Source organism: Uranotaenia lowii, chromosome 2 (genome assembly GCF_029784155.1).
Source record: "Uranotaenia lowii strain MFRU-FL chromosome 2, ASM2978415v1, whole genome shotgun sequence".
NCBI lineage: Eukaryota > Metazoa > Arthropoda > Insecta > Diptera > Culicidae > Uranotaenia > Uranotaenia lowii.
The window spans coordinates 119,632,334-119,658,618 of NC_073692.1; the positions used below are offsets into that span (position 1 = coordinate 119,632,334).

At 35.1% G+C, this 26,285-nt stretch overlaps 2 protein-coding genes across 6 annotated transcripts in view; one reads left to right on the plus strand and one right to left on the minus strand.

Annotated features, from left to right (window-relative positions):
- Positions 1 to 26,285, minus strand: part of LOC129743740 (calcium uptake protein 1 homolog, mitochondrial-like) — a 53,790-nt gene that overhangs the window by 5,437 nt on the left and 22,068 nt on the right. The window lies entirely within an intron of this gene.
- LOC129743742 (carbohydrate sulfotransferase 11-like) lies at positions 12,091 to 25,412 on the plus strand. 4 transcript variants are annotated; one of them, XM_055735877.1, is made up of 6 exons: positions 12,091 to 12,201; positions 12,819 to 13,780; positions 22,042 to 22,450; positions 22,519 to 22,784; positions 22,854 to 23,137; positions 23,199 to 25,412. In XM_055735877.1, exons 2-6 carry the CDS (start codon positions 13,391 to 13,393, stop codon positions 23,326 to 23,328), a joined length of 1,479 nt encoding a protein of 492 aa, XP_055591852.1. In that variant the 5' UTR covers positions 12,091 to 12,201; positions 12,819 to 13,390; the 3' UTR covers positions 23,329 to 25,412. The 4 variants fall into 4 exon arrangements, with proteins under 4 accessions (XP_055591852.1, XP_055591855.1, XP_055591854.1 ...); XM_055735880.1 differs by having other exon boundaries at positions 12,136 to 12,201; positions 13,195 to 13,780; XM_055735879.1 differs by having other exon boundaries at positions 12,146 to 12,283.

Here is a 26,285-nt window from a genome sequence, read left to right on the forward strand (position 1 = left end):
ACGAAGTTACGGTCTTCGACAAAGTTGTTCAGCGGGAAATTTCCTTTCAGAATTTAATAAATTGGCACAAAAGCTATCAGCTGACCTGGTTCCACAGAAGAAACAAAAATGTTGTTGATTTGTCAGTACAAAATATTCAATTTTCCCATACAAACCTAAAAGCTCAAATTTACTCATGTAAACGTTACTTTAAAATTTTGCAAAAAATCATGGATGAGTTTTGGACCAAGGCGAAACTTTTTAGACCCCAGTGTTTGAAAAATTCAAAAATGACCCCAAATCGACTCAGTGTATGTTCCAATTCTAAATGAAGCAAGCTTTAACTGAACGAATTGAAACACTGCGGCTTGAGCTTGCGAAGCGATTTTTGTCTAAGGTGAAGAAGCAGCAGCGGATCGTCGTGTTCTCAAACGAGAAACTTTTTCGACTGATCCGGTGCCCAATTCACGTATGGATTGGTATATTTCACCCATGAAGGCTTAAGATGTTCCAGAGAATGTGAAATTCATATTTACAACAAAGCATCCTACCAGAAGTATTTGCAGAGCGGTTGCATCTGGATCGAAGATGCCTTATGTTTCCATAAAAGTTGAAGTAAAAGTTAATAGGTACTGAAGTCTACATGGACGTTTTGAAAAATCAGATGCTTCCGCGGATTTGGACATACATACTTTATTGAACCCGAGAATGATGTTTTACAACAAGACAGAGCCCATACCTCAAAACGGACTCTGGCTGGTGGAGAATATGAAGTTTTGGCCAAAGAAACTTTAGCCTCCGAGTACCGACTATTTGGTATGGGCGTATGATCAAGCGAAGGCCTGTGGATCCCGTCACCCATGCCCATGTGTAGATTCTCTGAAGGCCTCCATCTCTGAGGCTTAAATTGAGAAGGTATGCTCCCGAATCAGATTTCACCTAGAGAGAGTAGTTGTTGAACAAAAGTAGTTACATCGAGTAGATGTTTCTTAACACGTTCGTTGCTAGCTCATTTCGATATTAGGAAAGAATGACATCATAATGTTAAATTCCCAAAAAAAAAACTCATCTTGGTAGTTTTACTAGAAGGGCCCCAAGAAATTTTCGGAGCGAGAAAGTAAAGAGGGAGAACTACAAGACAAACAAACTACCCGTTACCCTAATAGGGGTCCCATAGCCACGAACGTGTTTATATGTTAATCTACATGCCTGAATGAATAAAAAGGTTTTTGAGTCATGATTACATAAAGAAAAGTGTTTTTGAACCTTGATGACCGATTTTTGCACTTTTTTTATGTATCATATAGATATACTATGGTCTTATCAATCAAAACTGATCTAACAGCTTTAATTTTATTTCAATTCTCAGCTTTTGTTTGCATTTTCAAAATAAAGAAAAAAAAATCAATGCACCAACACAAATCTTTAACTACACAAATGAGAAATCATTGAGCTTAAAGAATGCCGCTTGAAAGTTTTTCTTATATTAGAGCTTATTCTGCGAGTCACGTGACGTGGCTTACAAAATTTCACCTCGTATAACTTCTCCAGGCTAGAAATGTTTAGTCGGATAAGCAGCTATTGAACTTCGCATCGGTAATCATAGTATTATAATTTTTTTACCAAATATTTGGTGGGAAAATCAGTCTGAAGATGTAGCGTTTCAAACGAAAACTCAATTATTTGCATACATGGTTGATGCACTCAAAACAATCGAATTCCAGCTTATATTGAATCATTTTAACGTTAACAAAAATTGAAATTTTAGTGCCGATGATTCACAGATTCCCCATCCCTTAGGCAACAAACCAAGCGGCCCTATAGCATTTATCAACAGTATTCCATCACGTGCGAAAGGATTTCCTAAATGAATGTAAATCTAATGTCAACTCAGCTCGCTCCAAAAGGCTTGGGGCCGAGGCAGAGTCCTATGCGATTCTAAAAATAGCACTATACGGATCCAGTTCTTATTCAACGAACGTCCTTCCGAGGCCTCCCTTTACCCCTGCCTGGACATCAGCTATCCGAATCCACCTGAACGATGAAACGGAAGGGAGCTGCAATTTTAGTTGATATGATGTGAATGATGACGACAGCCAGAGAAGGACTGTAGAGTTGTTGTTGATGATGACGACGACGACAACGATGATGATGGTGATGATAAGTACACAAAGCCCTATCTGGAGGGAGTCGGCTAAATTGTACCCTCTGGGAGCAAAAATGGAGCCATACCTAAAGGTGTTCCTCCAACAGAGGACTTCCCTAGTCCTACATATGCTTGGAGCAAATGGCTCATTTGAATACTGAAAGACAGCCAGCTACCGATGTATGTAGCTGGCGAGGACGAGCCCACTTATTTCGATGCAATTGCTTTCAACTTTTTGATGAGTTATGAAGCGAGGGGTTCAAAGGATAATGGATACATGACATTATCTTTTCGTAGAATTTTTTAAAACTTTGGAACAATTATGCTGGAGAATCCGAAAAGGAGGCCTTATTCATCAAGTCAGGCTCAGGAGCCAACAATTATCTGCATAATCCATCAAATTTGAAAGGTTGGAAATGAATGCGGAATCTGTGCTATGCAAAATGTATATCGGATAATTTTTAAGTTTTGATTAAAACTATTAATAAGCAAAGCAGCGAGAGTACGAAAAACAAGGATACATCATAGAATATCATAAAACAAGGATACATCATTAGAATATCAGGGTTAATGTCTAAAATCAGCTCAATAATGTGTTTGCCTAAATTATATTGGTCCTGTAAAAGCGTCAAACATTAGGTAATGTTGTTTAAAAAACCGTTCGATTTTGATACAAAATTGAGTGGGATCTATAATTCAGTTATAAATTTCGTACAGATACCTCTTTTGATTATCTGATTAAAATTAGTGAAAGTGTGGAACCCAGTAAACATGAAATCGTATATAAAATTATAACTTAAGTAGTTTGCAATGGTGTTGCAAATAACAATTCCAACTGCATAATGAAAAGATCGTTTAAAATGTCATCTGAAGTCAGTTTAAATCGGATATGATAGAAAGTCCGCTATGTGTGTAAATTTTGAAATTATTTTGCTTACGTACGGGCTTCGAGTGAGAAAATTATCGTCATGTTCTCTCTGGAACCAGTTGTACATCCAGATGACTAAAAATCAGATGGTAATTGAGTCATATTGACCAATGAGAACACTCGAAAATATTGTCACTGGCAACGATTTTAAGGCTATGAGAGCATAATCTTTCACTCTCTTGCATACTTCCGATCGGGACGAATGAGGTGTCGGATAACGGTGTAGTTTTCGTCGGTTTAGAAAGCAATGAAAATTATGCAGGTATGTATATTGCTTCCACTTTAGTAGTCAAATGCTGTTTTTCCAACTTTCATACGATCAATCTATAATATATACGGAACGTATATCAAAACACCAGAAGAATATACACCTACAAAAATGTTTTTTTTGGAAACTTTCAAAGCTTATCGCCTTCTATGCCTTCTAGAAACTCCAAACAAGCCGTAAAATATCTTTGAAGTACAAGCTAAATCATGTTTGGAAAAGTAAACGGCATTTAACCTACTTAAATAGATAAAAACAATTCACTTAAATACAGTTTCAGATTGAATTGGATACTTTGTTATTCCAAATAAACTCGTTTTCGGTCACGCTATTTGGGTGATAACAGACACTTTAAAAATTCACCTCAATAGGGAACAAGCTTCACAGGCTACAGCCTTCCCTGGCATAAAGTCCATTGTGGAAAAAATGCAACCTGTTTTGGATCGAATTATCTGTCTTGTTTTTTTTTTCAACTCATTTTAAGTTGAAAAATAAAACAAAAAATCATACCGTAAACGAAATGCAGCTATATTGGCTCCGTCTCCATGCGAAAGGAAAAACAGTCCACCGGAAAGCAACAGGAGAGTGATAGAGGCGTCCAAAAATAAGGATACGAAATCACGTTTCGTCACGCCGTGTCACTCACAAATTCACAGATGGCTGTATCTAGTCACGATATACACCTCTGATTACACTCCGTCCGAACTATTGCTGTCGTTGCCGTTTGTTGTTGGTGTGCCAAATTGCACGCGAGTGCGATTTTTTAGATTGGTTTTTGCAATTCGATTGTTGTTGTTGTGAAGTGGGTGGTGAAATATGGTAATCGATTTATGACCTGTCGGCAGTCATTCTAATACGATTGGTTTATAATTGGATTTCAATTTGGTTTCAAAGTGGCTATTGGTTTTATGGTTCCAATCAAATTTGAGGCCTATAAATGTTTGATGAATTGCTCTTTTCAAGTGCATTATTCAGGGAAACTTACAAATCAAATACTAACTCTTAAGTTTAGTCGGATTTTTTTTCCCAAAAATCCCAAACTTAAATTTCAAAATAAACAGAATTAAAAAGCTATTAACTAACCTGTCCAGGTGAATAAATGATGCAACAAATCGTTGGGGGTTAAGCACAATTTACTCGATTTCTGGATCCTGAAATAGCTCGCTGCCTGAGGGCCTTGAATGTCACTTTCTTTTTTTTACACCGCACTTCCCTACGTCGTCGACCCAGCTGGCAGCACAGTACAGGGGTGAAAAATGGTCGACCGGAAAGTAAGTCATTTTATGTCCTTCTGTGATTGAATGTTCTTTTGCTGCACGTTGGTAGGATCTACTGGTGTAGTGCAAGCAAATGAATACAGGAAAAAAATAGCAACAGAATTTTTAGAGTTCAATTCGTCCTTTGGACGACTGTATCAGTTTTATTTACAGCTGTTATTATTTACATTACTTTAATAAATGTCTTTCCATCAATTATAGGATTTTTGGACAAAGCTCTCAGATTTTAAGGGGACTCATATATTTGGGCACAACTTAGACGTTGTTTGCGGCATAACATTTCAGGACGTTCCGAAAATGATAGGTCCAAACTATTGTAAAGTAAGGTCTCTAGATAGCCGGGTTTTATCCGGGTTTGCCTGAATATTTAATACAAAATTTGACAAATGTCCGGTCCGGCCCGGTTGCTCGAATTTCATTTAAAAAGCCCGGATTTTGGCCGGATTTATTCACTTTATTTGCCAAAACAACACAAATTGTGTTGTAATCTTATTTTCGTTTTAGCAAGTTTTATAAACATAATCATGAAAGGTTTTAAAAAAGCCTTAACAATAATTTGAAAACTACTGATGAGTTGTAATGATAAAAAAAATTTATTTTTTTCTTGATTTGTGTTGAGTAATTCCTAGGTTTTTGCCGGATATTGCCCGGATTTATGGTCGACAATTTTGAAACAAATGCCCGGATTTTGCCAGGTTTTCAGATAAAATAGCTCGGATTCGTCGGGCCCGGGTAAATGCTAAAAGAATTCTGGTAACCATATTGTTAAGGGATATGTTTTCCTAAGCATTCCAATAAATAAATTCATTTGATTCTAATCTTCAGCATCGCGAGCCACGTAATTACCGAGCTTTCTCTTTATTGGAATGCTGGAGACATATGCCCCAGGCAGGATTGCTTTTGTCTATATTCCACTGTTGCTTCTGCTTGTATGGGTTCTATATATTTGATGCAATTTCTGTTAGACCTTCGTAAAGTAATTCGAAATGCTTATGCTTTGATGCCATTGAAATGCGATGGAAGTAAATCTTAAATTACGTTAAATTTTTACGTTATTTAGAATACGGTTGCCAGATTGCCAGCTATTATCCGGGTTTGTCCGGATATTTAATAGCCCGGTTGCCCGGATTACATTGAAAAATGCTCGGATTTATTCACTTTATTTAGCCAATCGAACAAAAAATGTTATGTGCAAGTTTTATACAAATAATCATGAGAGGTTTTTTGGAAGCCCAAAAACGAATAAAAATCTGTAAATAAGTTTTGATGAAAACATTTTTTTCCATTTTTTTTCTTGGTTTATTTTGAGTACTTTCTGGGTTTTGACGAAATTTGACCGGATATTGCCCAGATTTTTGGTCGTCAATTTTGAAATAAAATGCCCGGATTTTGCCACTTTTTTTATATAAAATTGCACGGATTTGTCCGGCCCGGATACGTGCTGGAAAAATTCTGACAACCTTAATCTTGAAGCATATTTCAAAATTGTCTATCCAAAGAACTTCGAACACTTATAATATAAGGTTAACCATATACCTAATGGCAGGCACGCTCTTAGAGCTCGCTCTTGAGGAAAGAGGAGGGGGTTGATTTTACAAATTTTCAAAAATCATCAAATCAATAGAACTTTAATATCCAGTGAGAAAAACGTTCATTTAGGAATAGTGAGAGAGGGGTAAAATAATAAAAGAAGAATTTTATTTTTTTTTCAACCCATTTTCTATGTAAACTTTTTTCGATAATCTTTGATACAACTTCAATCCACGAATCTATAATTATCCGTGCAATTTTTTTGATAAAATAATAATTTAAGAATTTTGTACACCACGGAGTCAATAAAAATATCAACTTATGAGCTCGTTGAAAAATCTCTCGTTATAAATGTGATTAATGAAATGGAAAAAAGCACACTTGTTTAATAGTAGAAATTTTAAGACTTTTTTTAATTTATTTATCTTTTAGAAATGCTTCACATTTGCGCAAGGTTACCACAGAGAAAATTCGATGATTTGATTAAGCGCTTGAAAAAGCAAATATTTGAAATAAGTTTTGGACCTTATAAGGCTGGAACATTTGTCATCATCCCCCACCTCCCCCATAAGGCCGTGCGAACGAGGGTGGGGGGGGGGGTGAGGGGTTTAACCCCCCCCCCTTCATGGAGATTTTTAACAGTTTCGGGGGTTTAACCCCCCCCCCCCCCTCATGGAGATTTTTTCCAAGTAAAATTTTCAGTTAAAAAAAATCTAGTTTACCTCAATAATAGGAAATTTTCTTAATCCCAAAAGGGTGTACGAAAATAAGTATTCATAAACATGTCAGAAAAATTAGCCCGCCTCCGACGGAATTTCGTCCTAAATCACTCTAGGCCTAAGTCATTCTATTTGAAGACACTGTATGACGTTTCCACATTGATACCAATTTATAATTGTAAATTTCGATTTGCAATTCAATAAACCATTTGTATTGAAACTCTTATCTTGACACCTCATCTTTAAAAGTGTAACCAAACAAGCTCAGAATTTGAAGCCAACGATAACTAAACATTTCAAATTTTAATTACAAATTTTCTACTAATATAGAATATTCTGCAAAAAACGAATTCCAACTTCATTTTTTTGAGTTTCTTGTTCTTCTCAATGTTCAACTCCACATTCAAAAGGGTTTTGATAAATTACACAAAGCCTCGTAAGTTTCATTTACCAAGATGCGAAGAAATTTTCATTAAATTTGGTGCCCTGAATCCAAATATGCAATAATTTTTTTGAAATAACTTTAAAAAATAGGTAAAAATCATTTTAGAAAATTTAACACTTTTTTTAATTCACTTTAAAACAATACAAAAAAATTAAAATAAAAGTTTTTAATAAATTATCAACTTTTCCTAAGACCGCAAGAAATTATGACTTCTGCGACCAAAAAATATGTTTCATATTTGTTAACTTTTCCCTATTCTGTAAATTAAAAAAAATTTAAAGGGTTTTAAAGAAGCTCCAACTCAAGTTGAATTTTCGATATATTTAATAGCAGAAATCGAATAATTTTGCAGGGTTTGACAAATAGATGACAAATGAAATAAAACGTTTTTAAACTTTTTTCAGCTATGTCAGAAATACTTGTTATGATATCTTTCCAATTTTTTAAAACTGTCGAATTTAACGTTTTTAGATCATTCATCATCAACATGATCAAAATATTAATTTTTAATTTAACTTCTTCATCAGTTATTCATGATTAATTCCACTCAACATTGATTCATTTTTAAAATTATAAACTCAATCAAACCAAAACAAGAGGCAATACTATTGCCGCAATAGACATAATCTGTGTAAAAATTCGAGTTCAGGACGCCAAAATTTACCAAATTAACATAGGCACAAAAATGCTGTTTTCTTGAATCATCAATTAAATCACATAAATAAGTTTTTGAAATAATAAGAAGTACTTATGGAATTTTTTGTTTCTAAACTGTTAAAATTTTGTGTTGTGTCTTCAAAGACATACGCCGTATTAGCCGATTTAGGCTGAATAAATGACGAGAACAACTAAATATTAACATTTAACACCCAGTACCGAGATGGGAATCGAATCCATGTCGTCAGTGTTTTGTTTGATTTTTTTAATAAACTCTCCGAATTTAATACAGAAGTTTTTGAAATATTTTAATAAATTGACCACATATTATAGACAAACTATTTTAATGTTTGAAAATTGGTTTAATAAGTTTGTCTTTGTTTTTTAATTCCGAATTTTCGTTTAATGAAAAAATGATCTTCTCAGAATTTAAATTAGTAAAACCCAGTCTCTACCTGTTGTCCTTGTCAAAGCCCAATATTTCGATTGACGGCGAAAAAATATTCAGAGTTTTGAATTTTTTACTGTATAATATGAACTTGACAGTTTATCAACTTTTCTCTAATTTTTATAATTTTGAAATCTGGTGTTATTTTATTAAATTATATTTCTGAGCACTGATCTTTGTGTCCGTAGCTTTAAATTCCACCAAATTACCAGCTCAAAAAAGGAACATAATTTCTAGTTTTTCTTATAGCTAACTGGATTTATCGTGCATTTTTGATATTGTTATTATTTCTGGCTAAATTTGAATTTCGAACCCCCTCCCCATGAACGTCTCCTTCGCACGGCCATGCCCCCCCCCCCCACTTTGAAATTTCCAAAAATTTCGAAAGGAGAAATAAATAAATATTTTAACTGTTTTATGAAAATTTCGAAAAAAATCAAATATCCTAAAGATTACAATACCAAAAAACAAATTAGGGAAGATGGGAGTTATTTAACCTTTTGTATTCTTGATTTTATTTAATTTTTCGATGAAAAATGACTTGATTTATAGGTTTTGTGCAATGATATAATTTCAAGCAATTTTGTTTCATACAAGCTTCCATGCCACTTATTCCAATTTATTTGTTTTTCGCATTATTGTGCATTTTCCCATAGTGAATCGGAAATAGGATCGTGTTATTTTTATCAATTTTGCGCTCCATTTCTAATTGTGAATTGCCGTTGAAGAATTTTATTTCTAAATCTATATTTAATTCTGAAATAAAATAATGAAATATGATTCTGGAGCTTTTTCTATTCTAGTTCGATTGATTAGCTCTTGAATTTAAAGCTCTCATTCTAGATTTATAACTTATTTTAAAATTGAATAGAACTTAATGAAATTTCAACCTTTCGTTTCGAATAGTAACTAATTTGTAAAAAATAATTTGTGGATATTTTTGTAATTTGCTTTCATTACTTAAAGGGCACATTATTTCCAATTTTTCAAAACGATTTTATAAAAACAACAAATGATTAAAAATTAACTTGCTATCCTTCATTCAATCAAGGATTTTAATCTTGTAGAGTTAATTTTGTTTCCGAGATACATCCCTAAAAAAACAAATTCTACAATTCTTCAATTCTACGAAATTTGAATAGATAAGGTTACAACTTTTTCGGCAATTATTTAAGAAAGCCTTTAAGTGGTTGATATTAAATATTTAAAGTTATTCGACTTATCGTTTTAAAAATATCAATTTTGTTTAAATCTTGTTGAAAATTCCGTCAAAAATTCCCGCTTTCGACAGATTTGGGGAAAATTAACTAGTAAATAAAACTTTAATCACTTTTACTCCGAATAAAATTAATTGTAGTTTTCAGAAAAGTAAATTCTTGAATAACAAACTTCATTTTCAAAACATTTTTGATGTTCTACAGTTTTGCCAAAAAAGTGCACAAATTCGTACAATAAATTTATACATACTAATTTTCAAAATATATCAAAGAATCAAGAATATTTGGAGTCAACGCCAAAAAAATATTCAAATTAGCTCTTAGTAGCCTAGTAATTAGAAGAGCATAAAATGAAGCATTAATTTCTGATAGTACAAGGCAGAAAAATCACATTTTTCGACGTGCATAAAATTTAAGATCTGATTTAAACTGATTTGGGAATGCTAAGTTCAAATATACATTTAAGTTCATTATTTCAGCTCCTGTTCAACTCAAGGCTAATATTGGAAAAATGTTTAAAAAAATCATTTAGCGAATTCTTTTTTTTTTTTTAAATAGTATACCTTATATAACCAAAAATTAACATTAGTTTTCTTATTGATTTTTTTATAAATCTAAAAAAAATTAGAAATATGATGAAATTTTAAAGAAATTTCATACCGAAATGATGTTTGCAGTCTTCAATGAAGGTGTTAAGTAAATTAAAATTTTTAATATAAAAAGCTTCAAAACGTTCTTTTGTAATGTCAGAAATAGTTAGGTATATTTTTAATTAAATATTAAAAAATTGAAGGATTACATTGACGCCTTAAGGAGGAATTTACACAAATTATCATAAACCGCATCTAATAGTTTTTTTTGTTAAATGATTAAAAAGATAAGTTAAGATTCCGTAATGATGACAACTGTTTGACATGAGCGTGGCATTCACTATAACTAAAAGAAGCTTAAAAAACCAATAAAAACGAGAAAATAGTACATTTTACCAAAAATCATCATTTTCATAGTCTCAGAAAACTTCGTTTTATATAGTTTTTTGTTCTGAATAAAAATAATAAATATGTTGCCTTATATGTAACAAAGATGTTGGAACGCTTTTTTGAAATGTTTTGAAATAAAACGATATTGGTTAAAAATGATAAAATAAAAAATTGCCTCAAAATAATTTGTTTAAAATGAAATAATTCCCATCAATATGTTTTTTTTGTAGAACAAAATTTGTTGATAATCACAAGCTAAAACATCTGTGAATTTTTAAGCGAAAAATTGGGTTCTAAAAGGTTAGTTTTCTAAAGCATTGTATCTTTGAGACTAGAAAATCTAGACAAAATATAGATCCTTCAAAAAATAAAAGATGATAAAAAGATTCAAAATCAGTTTTGAGTTCCTATGTACTAAAAGCTGACAAAATATCAAAAGCTACATCTAAGAAAAACATGAAAAAATTAGAAAAGGACCAATTTTTCGTAAAAATGAACACTTTGGTACCGAAAAAAAGGGTACATTACAGATGGCGCACGTGACAGTTAATAATTAAAGTCGATGAACCATTTGAAAGAACGTCACAAAAATTTGCACATGTAAACATAATATTACTAAGCAGCTTCGCTGAAAATTTAATCAATTCCTTCCATGCATACAAAAGTTATTCACAAAATAAAAAAATTGTATTTCTTTCGAATATACTCCTTACCATAAAAAAATCATTAATGCAATTCAGTGTTAAAAAGTGAATATTTCAACACTTTAAACAGTATCGATAAGTGCTACTTTTCAGCACTGAATTCAGTGTCGAAATAGTTATTTATGCAACAAGTTGCAAAAATTGGATTTTTCAGCACCTACGGCTTGTGTTGAAAAATCAAATTGGATAACAACGTTGAGAACCGAAGAGATCAAGTTTTTCAACGAGTTCATACTCATTTTTATGCAAAATCGAACGATTCCCATGAAAATTCATTAATTAATCAACAAAAAGCGCATCTCAACAAATAACAACATGTGGAAACCCAGGCCAACAACAGAAAATTTATGATCAGGTAGGTCGTGGAATGTACTTTTCGACACTGGATTCAGTGCTGAAAAGTAGCACTTTTAATGCTATTTTCAGTTTCAAATGTTCACTTTTCAACACTGGATTTCCTGAATGCTTTTCGATGCCGTATTTTATTGAATTGCTTTTTTTGAATTTTGGTTCTGTGTTGTAGAATTTCATGGATTTTACCACTGTTCTTAATTCTCCATTTTTCTCTCAGCTCGATTTCTGGCTCTCGGAAAAGTTCTCCCAATTTCCTTTATCACCGAACAAAACAAGAGCTATCGTGCTATCAGTCAGTCAGTAAAGTATGGCGGAAAAGCCAAAAAGATACGATACCAAGAGAGAGAGAGTCAGTCAGAGAACGAGAGCCAAAAGGCGGAATCCATTGCTAGCGAGGCTATATGGAGGAAAATGTGAATAGCTAAAGCTTTTCCTCGGAAACACCACTCGCTCTGGATGGAGCGAGGAAACGAAAAATTCGTCATTCCATTTTTGCAGTTGCATTCAACAAGGTGTGCACGGGTCCCGTCGTTTTGTGCAGCCTTTTTTTCGGTGGGTGCCCAAAGTTTTTAAGTTGTTTGCCGTCGTCGTTGGTTTTTCGGGAAAACAGTTTGTTGAATTGCTGCTCCAGCAGGTGGAAAAATAATCGGTGCTAAGTGTAAGCCGCCAGCCACCATTCGAAGCAGGGGGTGTTTTGCTTTTCGTCTTGGGCTTTTCTTTTTTGCTGAGCCTTCCCCCATCCTCTTGGTCGAGAGTGTTTGCTACCCTTGTAGTTGGGCTGTTATTATTATTATCATCGTCGTCGCTCAGAAGGTGGTTTCGTTAGTTTATCATCGTCATCCTTGCGGAAAAAGGGAGGGCTATTTTTATCACAGGATATCGGATTCCACCCCGCGCTTACTTCCACATTACAGGGCACAGCTAGTTTCCTCTTGAAAATGTTAGGCGGAAGAGGAGGAGTTTTTAGCAGAGGATGAAATCGTGGCTCGCTTGAGCAGTTGAAACAGTGCCGCCCGTTTTACGCTGCTTTTCGGGGAAAGGGGGGATGAAAGTGAGGAAAATATTTGGAAAATGAAGACATAACTCGGAAAACGCCTAGAGGCAAACAGTGTTCGTGTTAAAAACGAGTATAAATGTCAAAATGTTTTTTTTCTTCTCTTGGTTTAAAGCTCCCCGTGCCAGTCAGCGAATGCGAATCAGTGTGAATCCTTGAAACAAAGAAACATTTCCTTGTCTATCTTGGCTCCTTTAGGAAGTGCTTTGAAGTGGCGATTAATTGCAAACCCGGAATGAAGTATCGTGATACCAAATGTAACTACTGAATTCAGTGCTGGGGCCGTCTAGTGGCATCTTGCAAATTTTCGTCGGATTGCTCCGCTGCTCATAAATGAATCAATTGCAATAATCGCTGCCAGTGGGCAACTGTTTCGTATGATGTTCTCATGAATTGGAAAGTACGCTCAACCATCAGAGTGAGTAACAATCGATTTTCCCTTCATTCAACATCTTTCGCCAGCAACCTGCTGCTCCTGGGGGACGTTGCAGATTTCACAAACATCCCTTCCAAGGCAGCGAAGGATTAACTTGAGAAGTACACGAAGCGATGTATCTCATCCGGAATGAAGTGAATTGTGCAGGGCAAAATGTGTGATTTTCAAGATATATCGCCATACAACGATAGCAGTTGGGTCATTAAGCGCAATCCTTTCTTCATCACAAGCAAGTGCAACATTCATTCAAGATGTCCAAGGAAAATCTCGCTCATCAGCAACGTTCCCACCATCAATTGCAACAACTTCTACAGCAACAGCACCACCAACAGAAGCAAACGCGATACCAGCAGCATCAGCAACAGCAGCTGCAGAAACTTTTACAGCAGCACAACAGCCATCATCACCATCACAACCATCAGGCCGCCGCTAACAGTCACCCGCAGCAGCACCGGAAGCGGAAGCCGACCATGTCACTGCTGTCGCTCAAGTTCAACCGGCGGCGATTCTACATCTGCCTGAAGGTGGTGCTACTGTTCGTGGTCTTCGGGCTGTACTTTGTGCTGTTGCTGCGGGAATCGATCACCATGGTTAGTTCGGCCAATCGGAACAAACTTGGCCCCGGCGGAAAAGCGGATGCGGTGAGTGAATTAGGATTAAGTGTCATTTTGATATTTCTCCTCCGGGGAATGTAATGAGCGGCTTGGACGATGCTGATCTGGATAGAAAATCAGTGTAAAATATACTCTGACACATCTTGATTTACTGGCACAATCAACTAAAACATGATGTGACATCGTGACGAAAATTGGATTTAAATTTTACTTAAATTTAAGTTCTGGTTATCAGCTATAGGTAGTTAGTTTCATCCAAACTGGATCAAGCTTTAAGTGCTTGTCGCCTTGGACAAAAATATTTTTGAAAAATAAAACAGAACTTGAAAATCCTATGACGAGTTTAGTCTAAACTGGACTAATGGTTTCCAAATAGCGATCAACACCACGCTACACTCAAAGCCTCAAACTAAAGCCTCCGACGATCATCGCCTAAACAGTACTTAGAGTCCTTAACTGAACTAAAAGTCCTTAACTGGCGATCATCGCCTAAACAGGACTAGGAGTCCGCAATTGGCAAAGGAAGCCAAACGTTACGAGGATAAACAGAGATAATATTGAAACCTTATAATTTATCCATTCCTCACAGGAACATCTTGGCGCCAAATTCATCGCATTTTGCAATTTGATTGTTTTTAGCATATTTCCTCCTTGAAATAGTTTTGAAAGCAAAGCTCGCCACCATCCTGGCGATTTAGAGAGATGAATCATCCTAAAGAATGAAAATCCTGAATGAAATCCTAGCGATTTGTGGAGAAAAAAAATCATGAGCAACAGTCTGCAGGTTGACTGTAAGTCACGCAATCTTTGTGCAATTATTTATGCAGATTTTAAGATGTGAAAAAAAAATGATGTAATTCATACCTTAAATGATTCAGCGAATTGAAACGTTTAAAAACCGAAACTGTTTTTGTTTTCAAAAATGCATTGCGAGTTATTTGGATCTATAGCAGGTCTTCAAAGTTTTTTTTTTATTTGGTGATGCTTTTGGGTAATCTAAAAACATTCCAACTATTAAACACCTTGTGGTCCAAAAAGTCACCGAAAAATTTCAACATTTTTCAATTTCACTTTTTCAGCGACTGTTAGCTTTGTTGAGCTATAGAAAAAGCCATGATCCGAGCCGATGGTTTTTAATTTCTAATATTTGCTAACATAATTTTTTAATTTGAAGAAAATTTATTCTGACCTCATGCAAAATCTATCATCGTCAAGGGAAGAATGGGTAGAATGAGCTCTTTTTTTTTAAAAGAAATATGAATTTTCTACACACTTTGATGGATTAATACTTCTAAGGTAAATATTTCCTTTTCAATGAAAGTTTTCTCTTCTTTAACACATTAAGGACAGCAAAGCTGAGCCGTGAAACTACAAATTTCGGCATTGTAAATCTCAGAAACCACTGGACCAAATTCAAGAAATTTAGATTCTTTGGGTTAGCAAAGGTATTGTGTTCATATTTGTAGAAACAAGTTTTATTATAAAATTTCTAACATTTGAGTTATGCTTCAAAATTTCGTTGATCATCAATGCACGACAATGTTTTAGTTGGCAGGATAAGCACAAACTTTGACTGTGGCTGTCTGTACTCGCCTAGTGAAGCTGATTCAGTGTCTGGTGAAGAAGATGAAAACATAAGCTAACATTTGAAAAGCTTTAACTTAGAATAGAACTGATACAGATTCTTAAAGCTTATATAAAAGAGATCCTTCTGAACTGGAGAAACAAATTTTTGAAAGTATGTTCCTGATATTGCATGAGATTTTTCGATCCCGGTTCCCGCAGATTTCAAAAACTATTTTTTTTATTGTTACGGTCCCTGAAAAAGAGACGCCCATATTGGAAAAACACACATTTGGAAGACTGGTTTGAAATTGTACCGGTTTGAGTAAACAAGCGGGACTATTGCTTAGAAACAATTCCAATTTGCGATTCTTCCGGCTCCGGAAATGAAGAAAAATTGGCAGATAAAGCTAAGATGAAGGCTGTGGCTAAGGTTGTTTTAGAGATTCCGGTTCCGGTGAAAAAAAAATTGAAAAGTACAGACTTAAAAGGACATTTGCTTATATTGTTTCAAGTTTTTTCCGCACCAGAAATAAAGACGTAGTGGCTTATAAAGCACAGATTGAAAAACTATGACTTAATTTTTTTAGATGGTTTCTTCTTCGAAGAAAAGTGTGACAAGCTAAAATTTAAAAACCTGTTGCTAAGATTATTATAAATTGGTTTAGTAAACCAAAAAACAAAAAATGAAAGATTAGTGTTAAGACTGTTTTGAAGTTGTTCAGCCTCCGGTGAAATGGACAAGTACTAAGATCAATTTTTAAATTTGTCATTCAATAAGATAAAACCAATATTTGGCAACACTGAACTAAACTTATCAGACAGGCTTAATAAAAAGAATTTCTGAGATCCGGAATGATGGGAATGATCGTCAGTTCAGTTCACGATATTACGGACCAAGGGCAAAACGAGCACCTCTAGGTAGGAAGAAATCATCTCGAATAGTTATATTTCTATCAAAAGCTATCCTAACAACAATATAATTTCAAGTTTTTATCAAAATTCACTTTAAATCTCAGCAATCTGTTCAAAGTGTTTTCTCGAAAGGCTCCATAATTTTGCCTTATCTCAAGCTGTCGTTTCAACACGTTCAGTCTGCCTTCTCAACTCGCCTATGACTTTTTAAGATGTGCTCTCATTTCATTTCAGTTTAAATTCTTAGCTGTCTCCCCAACTTTTATCAATACTTTTTTTTAAATGTCTTCAATTCCCTTTAGTTTCCATCCCTTAATAGATGTCCTCTTAATTAATTTCACTATTTTTTTTTTCAAATTGTCCTTAATTTTTTTTTTGTATTTCTTCCAAACTGTCCTATCAACCCGCTTATTGGTGTTTCTTTTTTATTTTTTTCCTAGCTGTCCTCTCGACCCGCTTGATCACCAAGCTGTCCTCTCAACTCGATTTTTTTTTTCAAGCTGTCCTCTCAACTCGCTTATTAATTTTTTTTCATTTATCTGAAGCTGTCTTCTCAAACTGACTTGATCACCAAACTGTCCTCTCAACTCGATTATAGGAGGTGTTTTTTCAAATTTATTTCAAGCTGTCCTCTCATTCCGCTTGATCACCGAGCTTTCCTCTCAACTCGCTTATTGGTGTTATTTTTAAATTTATTCAAAGCTGTCCTCCCAACCCGCTTGATCACTAAACTGTCCTCTCAACTCGCTTGGTTTTTTGTTTCAAGCTGTCTTCTCAACCCGCTTGATCACAAAACTGTCCTCTTAACTCGCTTATAGGATTTTTTTAAGTTTATTTCAAGCTCTCCTCTCAACCCACTTGATCACCAGCTGTTCTTTCAATTCACTTGTTTTTTTTATATATTTCAAGCTGTTCTCTCAACCCGTTTGATCACCGAGCTCTCGTCTCAACTCGCTAATTGGTGTTATTTTTTGATTTATTCAAAGCTGTCCTCCCAACCCGATTGATCACCAAACTTTCCTCTCAACTCGCTTGTTTTTTTTTCAAGCTGTCCTCCCAACCCGCTTGATCACTAAACTGTCCTCTCAACTCGCTTGGTTTTTTGTTTCAAGCTGTCTTCTCAACCCGCTTGATCACCAAGCTGTCCTCTCAACTCGTTTATTGGTATTTTATTTATTTATCTTAAGCTGTCTTCTCAACCCACTTGATCACCAAGCTGTCCTCTCAACTCGCTTATAGGTGTTTTTTTTTAATTTATTTCAAACTCTCCTCTCAACCCACTTGATCACCGAGCAGTCCTCTAAACTCGCTTATTGGTGTTATTTTTAAATTAATTCATAGCTGTCCTCCCAACACGCTTGATCTTTCATTATCAATACGTTTAAGCTGTCCTCGCAACTCGTCTTTCTATTTCAAGCTGTCCTCTCAACTCGCTTGAATTTTTTTAATCAATAAGTGCAGGCTGCCTCTCAACTCGCCCTCCAATACCAAGCTGCCCTCTCAACCCGCTTGAAATTGTGAACATAACCAAGCTGTCCTGACGACTCGCTCAATAATTCATTTTGATTCTTATTTCGGCATTATTTCATAAAACAGTTTTTGCCTGTTAGCAAAAACATTAGTTATTTATCACGTATGGCACTATGGGCCTTATTACATAAGACGAGTCACGAGTCATTTTACTCGAGTGAGCCATTTTGATACTACAGAAGTCGAATCAAGTCGAACTTCAGTCGAGTAGCTCGAGTAGGTTATAAAAATTGGTGTGGCGAAAACACAAAAAAAATTAAAATATTAGTGTTAACATTGTTTCGGAGTTGTTCCGGCTCCGGTGAAAAAGACAGAGTGACTAAAAGAGCATTAATTTAAAAGGCTGGAGCTAAGATCAATTTTTGGATTTGTTATTCAATAACCGATATTTGGCATCACTGAACTAAACTGACATAACAGACAGGCATAATAAACTGAATTTATAAATTAAGAATTCACATTATTACGGACCAAGGGCGAAATGAGCACCTCTAGATGGGGAGACTCGGACACTATCTGTCACATAATCTAGCTGTAAATTTTCTCGGGTAGCTTTCTTTTAATTTGTTTTTCCCGTCAGTGTTTGTTTTAAGTGATGATGCCTACAAACTAGAGGATATCCGAGGGGTAAAATTTGATTCAAAATGTCTGGAAGCGGCCTTGATCACTTCATGGCGAGACCCACACTCAACATTCTTCAAACAAATGCCAGTTAATTGTGTATATAAGTTTGTGTATTAAAGGGTTGATTAAAAATGTGCATTTTTTTAACGTTGAATTTAAACTTTACTTTAAAACCAGTAAAGGAATAGACTTCGTCCATTTGAAGTCGTTTGGTATTGTTGAATAAGCTGAAAACTTTTGGTTGCCTATTATGCTCCAATCTCCTTACTTTTTCATAATTTCCCAAAATGTGCTTCTTTTAGAAGCATAACTCAATTGTGATAAATTGTATTATGAAATTTACTTTTACAAAATTGAACCCAATACTTTTGGTAGCTCAAAGATTTCTTATTTGTAAAATTTGGTCCAGCGAGTTTTGAGCAAGGTTGCCGAAAAAATATGTGTTTTGACGAAAAAAAATACTGTGATTTCTGTGATATTACCCACAAATTCTGTGACTGTTTTCGGTGATACTTTTTTCAATTCCATTTAAAGTCATGTCAAATAACGTCTTTTTTACATTTTACTTGAGAAGAATCAATAAACATTACTAATCTTATCATATTTTCCAATTCATAGATAAAAATCCAGAATTTATATTGACTTAAAAAATCAATTTTGCAAAAACATGTGCAATTTTAAAATTCTGTGAAATCTGTGAATATTTCTGCAATTCTATGTTATGTGAAACCGATTATGTGACGACAATTTTCTCAAAATTATGTGAAATTATAGGTTTTTTTTGTGATTTCGGCAACCTTGGTTTTGAGATATAGGGCCCTATTACATAAGATGAGTCGAGTACCTCGACTCGACTCCAGTCACTGTCGTGTCGAGCGAAATGTCGTACTGCGGTAGTCGAGTGAAACGGCTGAGTCACGAACCTTCAAGCAGTCGATTCAATCGAGCTTCTCGACTGAAATTCGACTCGACTCGACTACTGTAATACCAAAATGGCTCACTCGAGTAAAATGACTCGTGACTCGTCTTATGTAATAAGGGTAATAGTATGCCGAATTTCGGTGTTTCTTGACTTAGATTTCTTTGCGGTCCTTAATGTGGTAAACAACATAAAAACACATCAAAATGTTTCAAAAAATCATTAACAATGCAAGAAAAAGGCTAACATATGTATATTCGACAAAAGTTTTCATTTTTAACCCGAATATATGAAAAAAAAATCAAGACACTAAAGATTCAAAAATCAGTAAAAAAACATATCGAACGTATTCGAAACGAAATGGTCTTTTGTACATCAATATTGATAGGACGATCATAAGGCTCAAAATATTATTTGATTTTGTCGTTTTAACTTGAAAAACATTTTTAAACCGATATGTGACTTGGCGAAAATAAAAAAAAGTCTCACAAACCACTGTTATCAAAAGAAAGGAAAAAATTAAATTTATTTTTTTTAGGTTTTATTTTTGACACTTTACCAGCATTATGGCATTCGTATCTAAAGAGAGAAAATTAAATGATTGATCCAAATATGAACAACCTGATGTTTTGTGGAGGTGAAATTAAAAAAACCTACCGATTTTCAACCGCTGGGTCCACTTTGGATCATTTGGCCAAATGAAAACTTAAATTTATCTAGTAGATAGCTGCTAGAGAGCTTTGAAGTCGATTTAGACTATTTTTTTAAATGTAACAACACCAAAATATAAGTTCAAAATGTAATTAGATTTATAAGAACCAAACTACTTTTTCAACTTTCTCAACTTTTTTAAAGAGAAATACTATGAGTTATATAATTCTTACTCACTACTGTTTAACAGAAATTAACAACTTTGATCAATAAAGGTGTTTATTAGGATTTAAAATTCCGTGAAATCATCTGAAATAGACACACTTCTTGAGGAACAAGAATTTACCCACGAATTCTTGTCTAGAATGAGAATTAATGATCGTAGGTACTTGCACTATTTTTGCAAGACCTCATGAAGGCAGACCTCTTGACAGCGTTTAAGCATTCAATTCATAATTTTAGCACCCATGTAAAAAATTCTATAAGTTCAATTGTTTCTTTGATGTATTTTTCATTTGATTTTCTTTACTTGTTGAAATGTAAAGTGTGACTGCTAGGGTTAAAGTCCTGTATATACACGCAAAATAATTCAGAAATTAATTTTACGGTATTTTTCACGTAAACTAAGCTTTTGGAGCATCGCATCGATTTTATGTGCATCTTATAGTAATTCCTTCACTTCTACGTCACTAGCTTATGAATTTCACGCAAAGTATTTAAAAAAAACGCATTTTTTACATTTTTTTTTATCGAGCAAGGAAAAAGGAGTTATCGTTAGTCAGCTGACTTTTTGACTCGGGTATTAATTTTTGAGGGCGTTGTATCTGTTTTTTCTTACTTTGTGGTCATTTCGTGTACCTGTAGGCAATTTGTTGGCTGGCTGATGACGAAAGTTTTGAGATTTTTAAGCAATATTAAATAATATCTAATAAAATTAACGAATTTCTTTTTTGTATCAGATCATGTCGATATGACGCTGATCATTGAGTTTTAATATTTATATTTTCTTTTTGACGTCAAGAAAAAGAAAATAAAAATTATGAACGAAAATATTTGATTGAAAATTAGTATTATTTCGAACGAAAATTCAAAGGAAAATAGGAGCAAATATCATGTCAATACTAAACACCTTTGATGTAGCATTCATCATCACATAGCGTTAAAGTAATTAAAAATTCGCGCAAATTGTAGGTGATTTTCATAAAGCATTAATTCTTATAGGGGCGCGTATTCAATTATAAGATTAAAATTATGTAGTTTTTCAAGTAGCCACGATGTGCAGGAAATGTATTTAGCTTGGGTTTACGGCAGCGCCGCAGTTGTGTCAAAAAATAACTCAATGACTGCGATGGTTAAAGACCTCTCTAATAAAAAAAATGAAATTCAACAAAAATTTCAAATGATAATAATTGTGAGGACATTTTGTGTTTACAGATTCATTCTCAACATCTGGCTAATTTGTATGAAAACATTATAAAATACGAGCACTTGATTTAAAAATTGTTCTACGAAAAAAAAAACAAGAAAACATTTGAAACATACATATTTTTCGAAATACATCTGCAAACCGTTCATGTTTAATTTATAAAACTTGTTCAAAAACTTCGTTTTCGAACACAAAACATAAAAAAAAATATTTTCTACTTAATTGAGTTTTTTGTTTGATTTTGAATAAAAGGTGAACAAATTCGGAAAAACATCCAGCCTTTATCAACGAAATCCGGAAAACTGTGTTTCAAATATCCGGCACGTCCGGGTAAAACCAGGCAATATGGCAATCTCAGCCTTGTTCTTTAGGAATTGTTTTTTCAATCTGCAAAATCCATATCTTGCGGCATTGGAGTCCCGGGTCAGAACCCTATTGAGGTCCAATTTTAGACTGCCGCATGACTGACCTGACGACTACCTAGATATGTACATAATTCAGTTGTGTTAGCGATTGCTCACCAACGCTTACTTATTATTGGCTCTCATATATTTTTTTTTAGCGTTAGAGCTAAGGCATTTTCTGCCACAGTAGTCAGTATGGTAAATGTAATAGATAATTTCCACTAAATCAAGCTATTTTTTCTATATTTTGATCCAGCTACACAAAGCACCGGCGGGCATCGGTAATCTTCCAGCTCGGCCTGGGAAGCACAACATTCCGAAGCACTACCACAACAACGCCGCTGGGCTGCATCCGGCAAAAGGCGGCTCCTCGACCCGATCCCAGTCTTCCAGGGCCCAGAATTCCGGAATGCTGACAGCAACGAGTAGCAACCATTCAACGCTGAATCCGGTCTACGAATACTCGGAAGAACTGAACACAGCAGCCGAGGCCGACTTCAACGATCGCCGGACGGTTCTGTGGAACATCTGCGCCGAGCATCGGATCATCGGGAAGTATCCACCGAATGCTTGGGAATTTTTCATTTCGCCTGGGCATGGGCTGGCTTGGTGTAACATTTTTAAGGCCGCCAGTAGTACCTGGATGTACTACTTCAACATATTGGGTAAGGCTTTCGGGGTTTAGGAATGGAGTTATGGGGGAGTGTTAAAGATATTTTCTTCTTGAAAACAGGTGGATACGACGTTCGATTTCTGCAGCGAACCCGTTCATCGCCGATCGATCTGGCTAGGCAGAGGTTTCCACGACCTAGCACCGCAGAGTTGAACGACTATCTTTCCAATACGATCTCGTTCTTGATAGTGCGGGAGCCATTCGAGCGGCTAGTTTCGGCCTACAGGAATAAATTGGAGGGTTGTCGCAACAAGTACTACAAGCTACTTGGGGAGCAGATAATAAAAAAGTTTCGCAAAAAAGCCAAGGATGGAAAGTCACCGGTGGTAAGACCAATGAATACTTAAGATTTGCTGAACATTTTTTCATCGGGTACTGATTTCATGTTATTATAGAAATACCCTAAAGGACCGACCTTCCGGGAGTTTCTACAGTTTTTGGTCAGTCACTACAAGAGTGGCGGACGCTTCGACGAGCACTGGAGCCCGGTGTACTCCTTCTGCACCCCGTGCAGCATCAACTTCACGCTCATCGCCAAGGTGGAAACATTCCAGCGGGACACCGAGTACATCATAAGGCAGGCCGGCCTAGAGACGCTGTTGTTGAACAAAATGCCCCAGGGAAAGGCACGGGCGATTGCCAATCGATCCACCAGCAATACCAGGAATCTGGTGCCAAGGTTAGTTAAATAAGATTAAAAATAAGACTTCCACAACACTGTATTGTTTTCTTCTTCGCAGATATTTCTCCCAGATAGACGAGCAGCTGCTGACAGAAGTACTGGAGATCTATCAGCTCGACTTTGAGCTGTTCGGCTACAACAGCACCAAGTACTACAGCTACGTCCAGGAAACGCTGGACGATGGATAACAGGGTGTTACTGGTGAGGCAGTTTGAAATCCCTATTCTTCTGACGTCGCGTCAAGGGCAAATCGAAAGTCAGCTTAGAATACTGATACGGAAATGTAACGACACCCCGTGTTGAAGTATACAACGGAGTGTCCCTCGGAAAAGACTTAAGGGTTAGGATAGTATAATAACAACCAGATATATATTATATATTCAACAGTTCGATGTTCGTTTTTGTGAAGATGTCGTTAGCGTAACACTTATACATATTTACATATTTTGTCAAACTAAAAAAAAAGTCTAAATCTAACAAAGACGAAAAGTTAACGGTTATTTTACTAGGATAGTTTCTTACTATGTTAACCAAGGTACTATTTATGAATAGGTGTCTGTAGAAAACAAAAACAAACCTGCACAAACTGAGAAGCACGGCACGGAAAAAAGTAAAATAGTAACACAAAAGTACACAAAGGACTAGGCCCACCAACTTTCCATGAAACGAAATTATTTTCGAATTGCACAAAAAAAGCATGGCACATGAAGGAAGCAAAAAAAGAGTAGGGAGCATATTGACAAACTGCTATTTACATGTGATCGATGTTCTATGACCCACGTGCATGTCCCAGCCAGTAATTTGCATACAAATTGAAAGTCCAGCCCGGAAAAACTCTTTTCAACCCCACATATTTTCACCTAACAGGTACGCACGTGAATCACTAATATGCGTATTTCTTTACATATAGATATGGATGTGTATGTGTAAGTCAGGTTACGAAATGACGTATTTCATCGTTAGTCAACTGAAATTCCCAGCGGAGCGATAACTTTAACTAGAACATGAAAGCCAGCCAGAATTAGCAAACACGCACTCGACCCGGCCTCCGGTTTTGTCCCGAATCGGATCCCATCAAGCTGTGAATAATTAATAAAAAAAACCAAAAGTCCGAATAGAAGTTCGGGGTTGAGTCAAAAAAGCTTATGTGATAATGTGTCTGTAGATAACTAGTGGATGAAGTGCCAAATCCAAAACTCAAAAGCAACAAAGTTATCGTCTTCGCTGAAACAATTCGAATATTAGGAAAACAAAAAGATAAAACTTAAATCCCCCATTTTCAAAAAAAAGTAAAACGGTGCTAAGGTAGGAGGTAGATACAGATGTCTATTGTGGACTGAACTTACAACCAACATAAATGGCACTATTATTGAGACAAAAGACGACATAATCAGACTTTTCCCAACATCGATGTTGTACCGAAGACCAAAAACTACGATTCCAAACACCGATCGGATAGTTTAGTTACGAAAATATAGCACTCCTGCTGATAGCAATTCAAAATGACCCGCTCGAGTTGATTATACATAAAAAAAACGTTAGTTAATGCATTATTGTACATCTGCATGTTTAAATCCAAAACCAAAGTGTTTCGAAAAATCTATTTTTATATTGATATTACAAAAAAACGTTTTGGAACCTTGAGACAGAACACAAATGTCAAACGAAAAATCGATTCTAAAATCTTAAACAAAAACCCAACGGATCTTTTTCTTTATTTCTTACCTAACAGAATCATTACTTTTCAAAACCATAAAATCTTATCCCATAATCTGATTGGGAACAGCACTCGAAATAGAAATAGAAATTAATTGTACCATTATGAATGTTGTCATCAACCGTGTACCTTGTATTTACAAAACAAAACCTGAATATCTGATCATTTTTATTTTCAGTACCGTACAAAATTCCTCACAGTATATACACAAACCTTCATCAAACAAAAGAAAAACATTAAAAAATATAGTTGAAACAACATAAATTGACACATAGTAACAAAGGTAAACAACTTATAAACAGATCACAAAAGTAGTTTCAAACACGATGAGCAAACATAAGAAGAAAAAAACGAAATGTGAGATCTTATATACCTACAACAATATATATTATATCTACAAACAAAACAAAACAAAAAAAAATAACTCTTATATAGTCTCTTTCAAGTTCAAGCGGCGCAGTTGCAAACAAGGTGAAATATAGTTAAAAAAAAAAAAGAAGAAGAAGAAGCAGAAAAAAACAAGTGACACAGACTGAATCATTAAAAGTGAAATGGATATCTTGTAGTGACGTTCAAAGTGAACAAAAAAAAGTTGTTTTCATTACTTCCAGCAGATCCGAAATTCATCCCTGAAACAGAAACAGTAACACCCATGGAACAAATTATTTTAGTTTGGGGATGAATAAACCAATTGGTTTAAAATCCCAAAAAAAAAGAAAAAAAAGGAAAAAAAACACTATTTTGGTAAATCTCAATATGAGTTGAGACCTTACTAAGAGAAATTTGAGTAATTTTGAATTCGAAACAAAACGTGGATCTTAAAGAAACAAAAATTACACCAGCATTGTGGGAGGTGCCTCACCAAAATCGACACTCGATTACCTTTATACTCGTTGAAAAAAAATGCATGACGGTCGCCATTGAACAAAAAAAACGCCAACGAACACCAACAGATCTTGGGGGTGTTTTTGATACTATTGCCGGTTTTAAAAAGCCCTGTGTTTTAAATTTTTTAAATTTTACATTGCAAACGGTGTGTTTGTTTGAAAAAAAAAATGTCAACACTTAGGTATTACTCCCTTTTTGTGGTTACTTATGTAAGAAAGTTTTCAATTAAAAAATGACTCTTAGGTCACCACAAGCGAAGTATACCATGCATCGATAGTTCGATGAGATAGTTTACATACAGAGAGAAAATTGAAGGTCATATACTGCTCCCTAGCGGAACGCCAGCCTCCAAATGTTATAGAAAGCTCTCTGCCTCCCTAAGGCGGTAGGTGTCTACATCGAAGAGCTCTTCGGACTTGAAACTTAGGATGAATCTCACAAATCTTCTCAGAATACTGCCTAAGGTATACAGTGGCTTCTATAAAATAATTAAATCAGGCACAGCCGAGTGGTCCAAGTCCCAAAATTCCAGGCAAAAAG

Bases quoted from the DNA above. Each gene is read 5' to 3' on its own strand.
- LOC129743742 (XM_055735877.1), top strand. From the start codon at position 13,391: ATGTCCAAGGAAAATCTCGCTCATCAGCAACGTTCCCACCATCAATTG. The intron at 22,785-22,853 runs GTAAGACCAATG...ATGTTATTATAG, and splicing joins AGGATGGAAAGTCACCGGTG to AAATACCCTAAAGGACCGAC. The intron at 23,138-23,198 runs GTTAGTTAAATA...TCTTCTTCGCAG, and splicing joins ACCAGGAATCTGGTGCCAAG to ATATTTCTCCCAGATAGACG.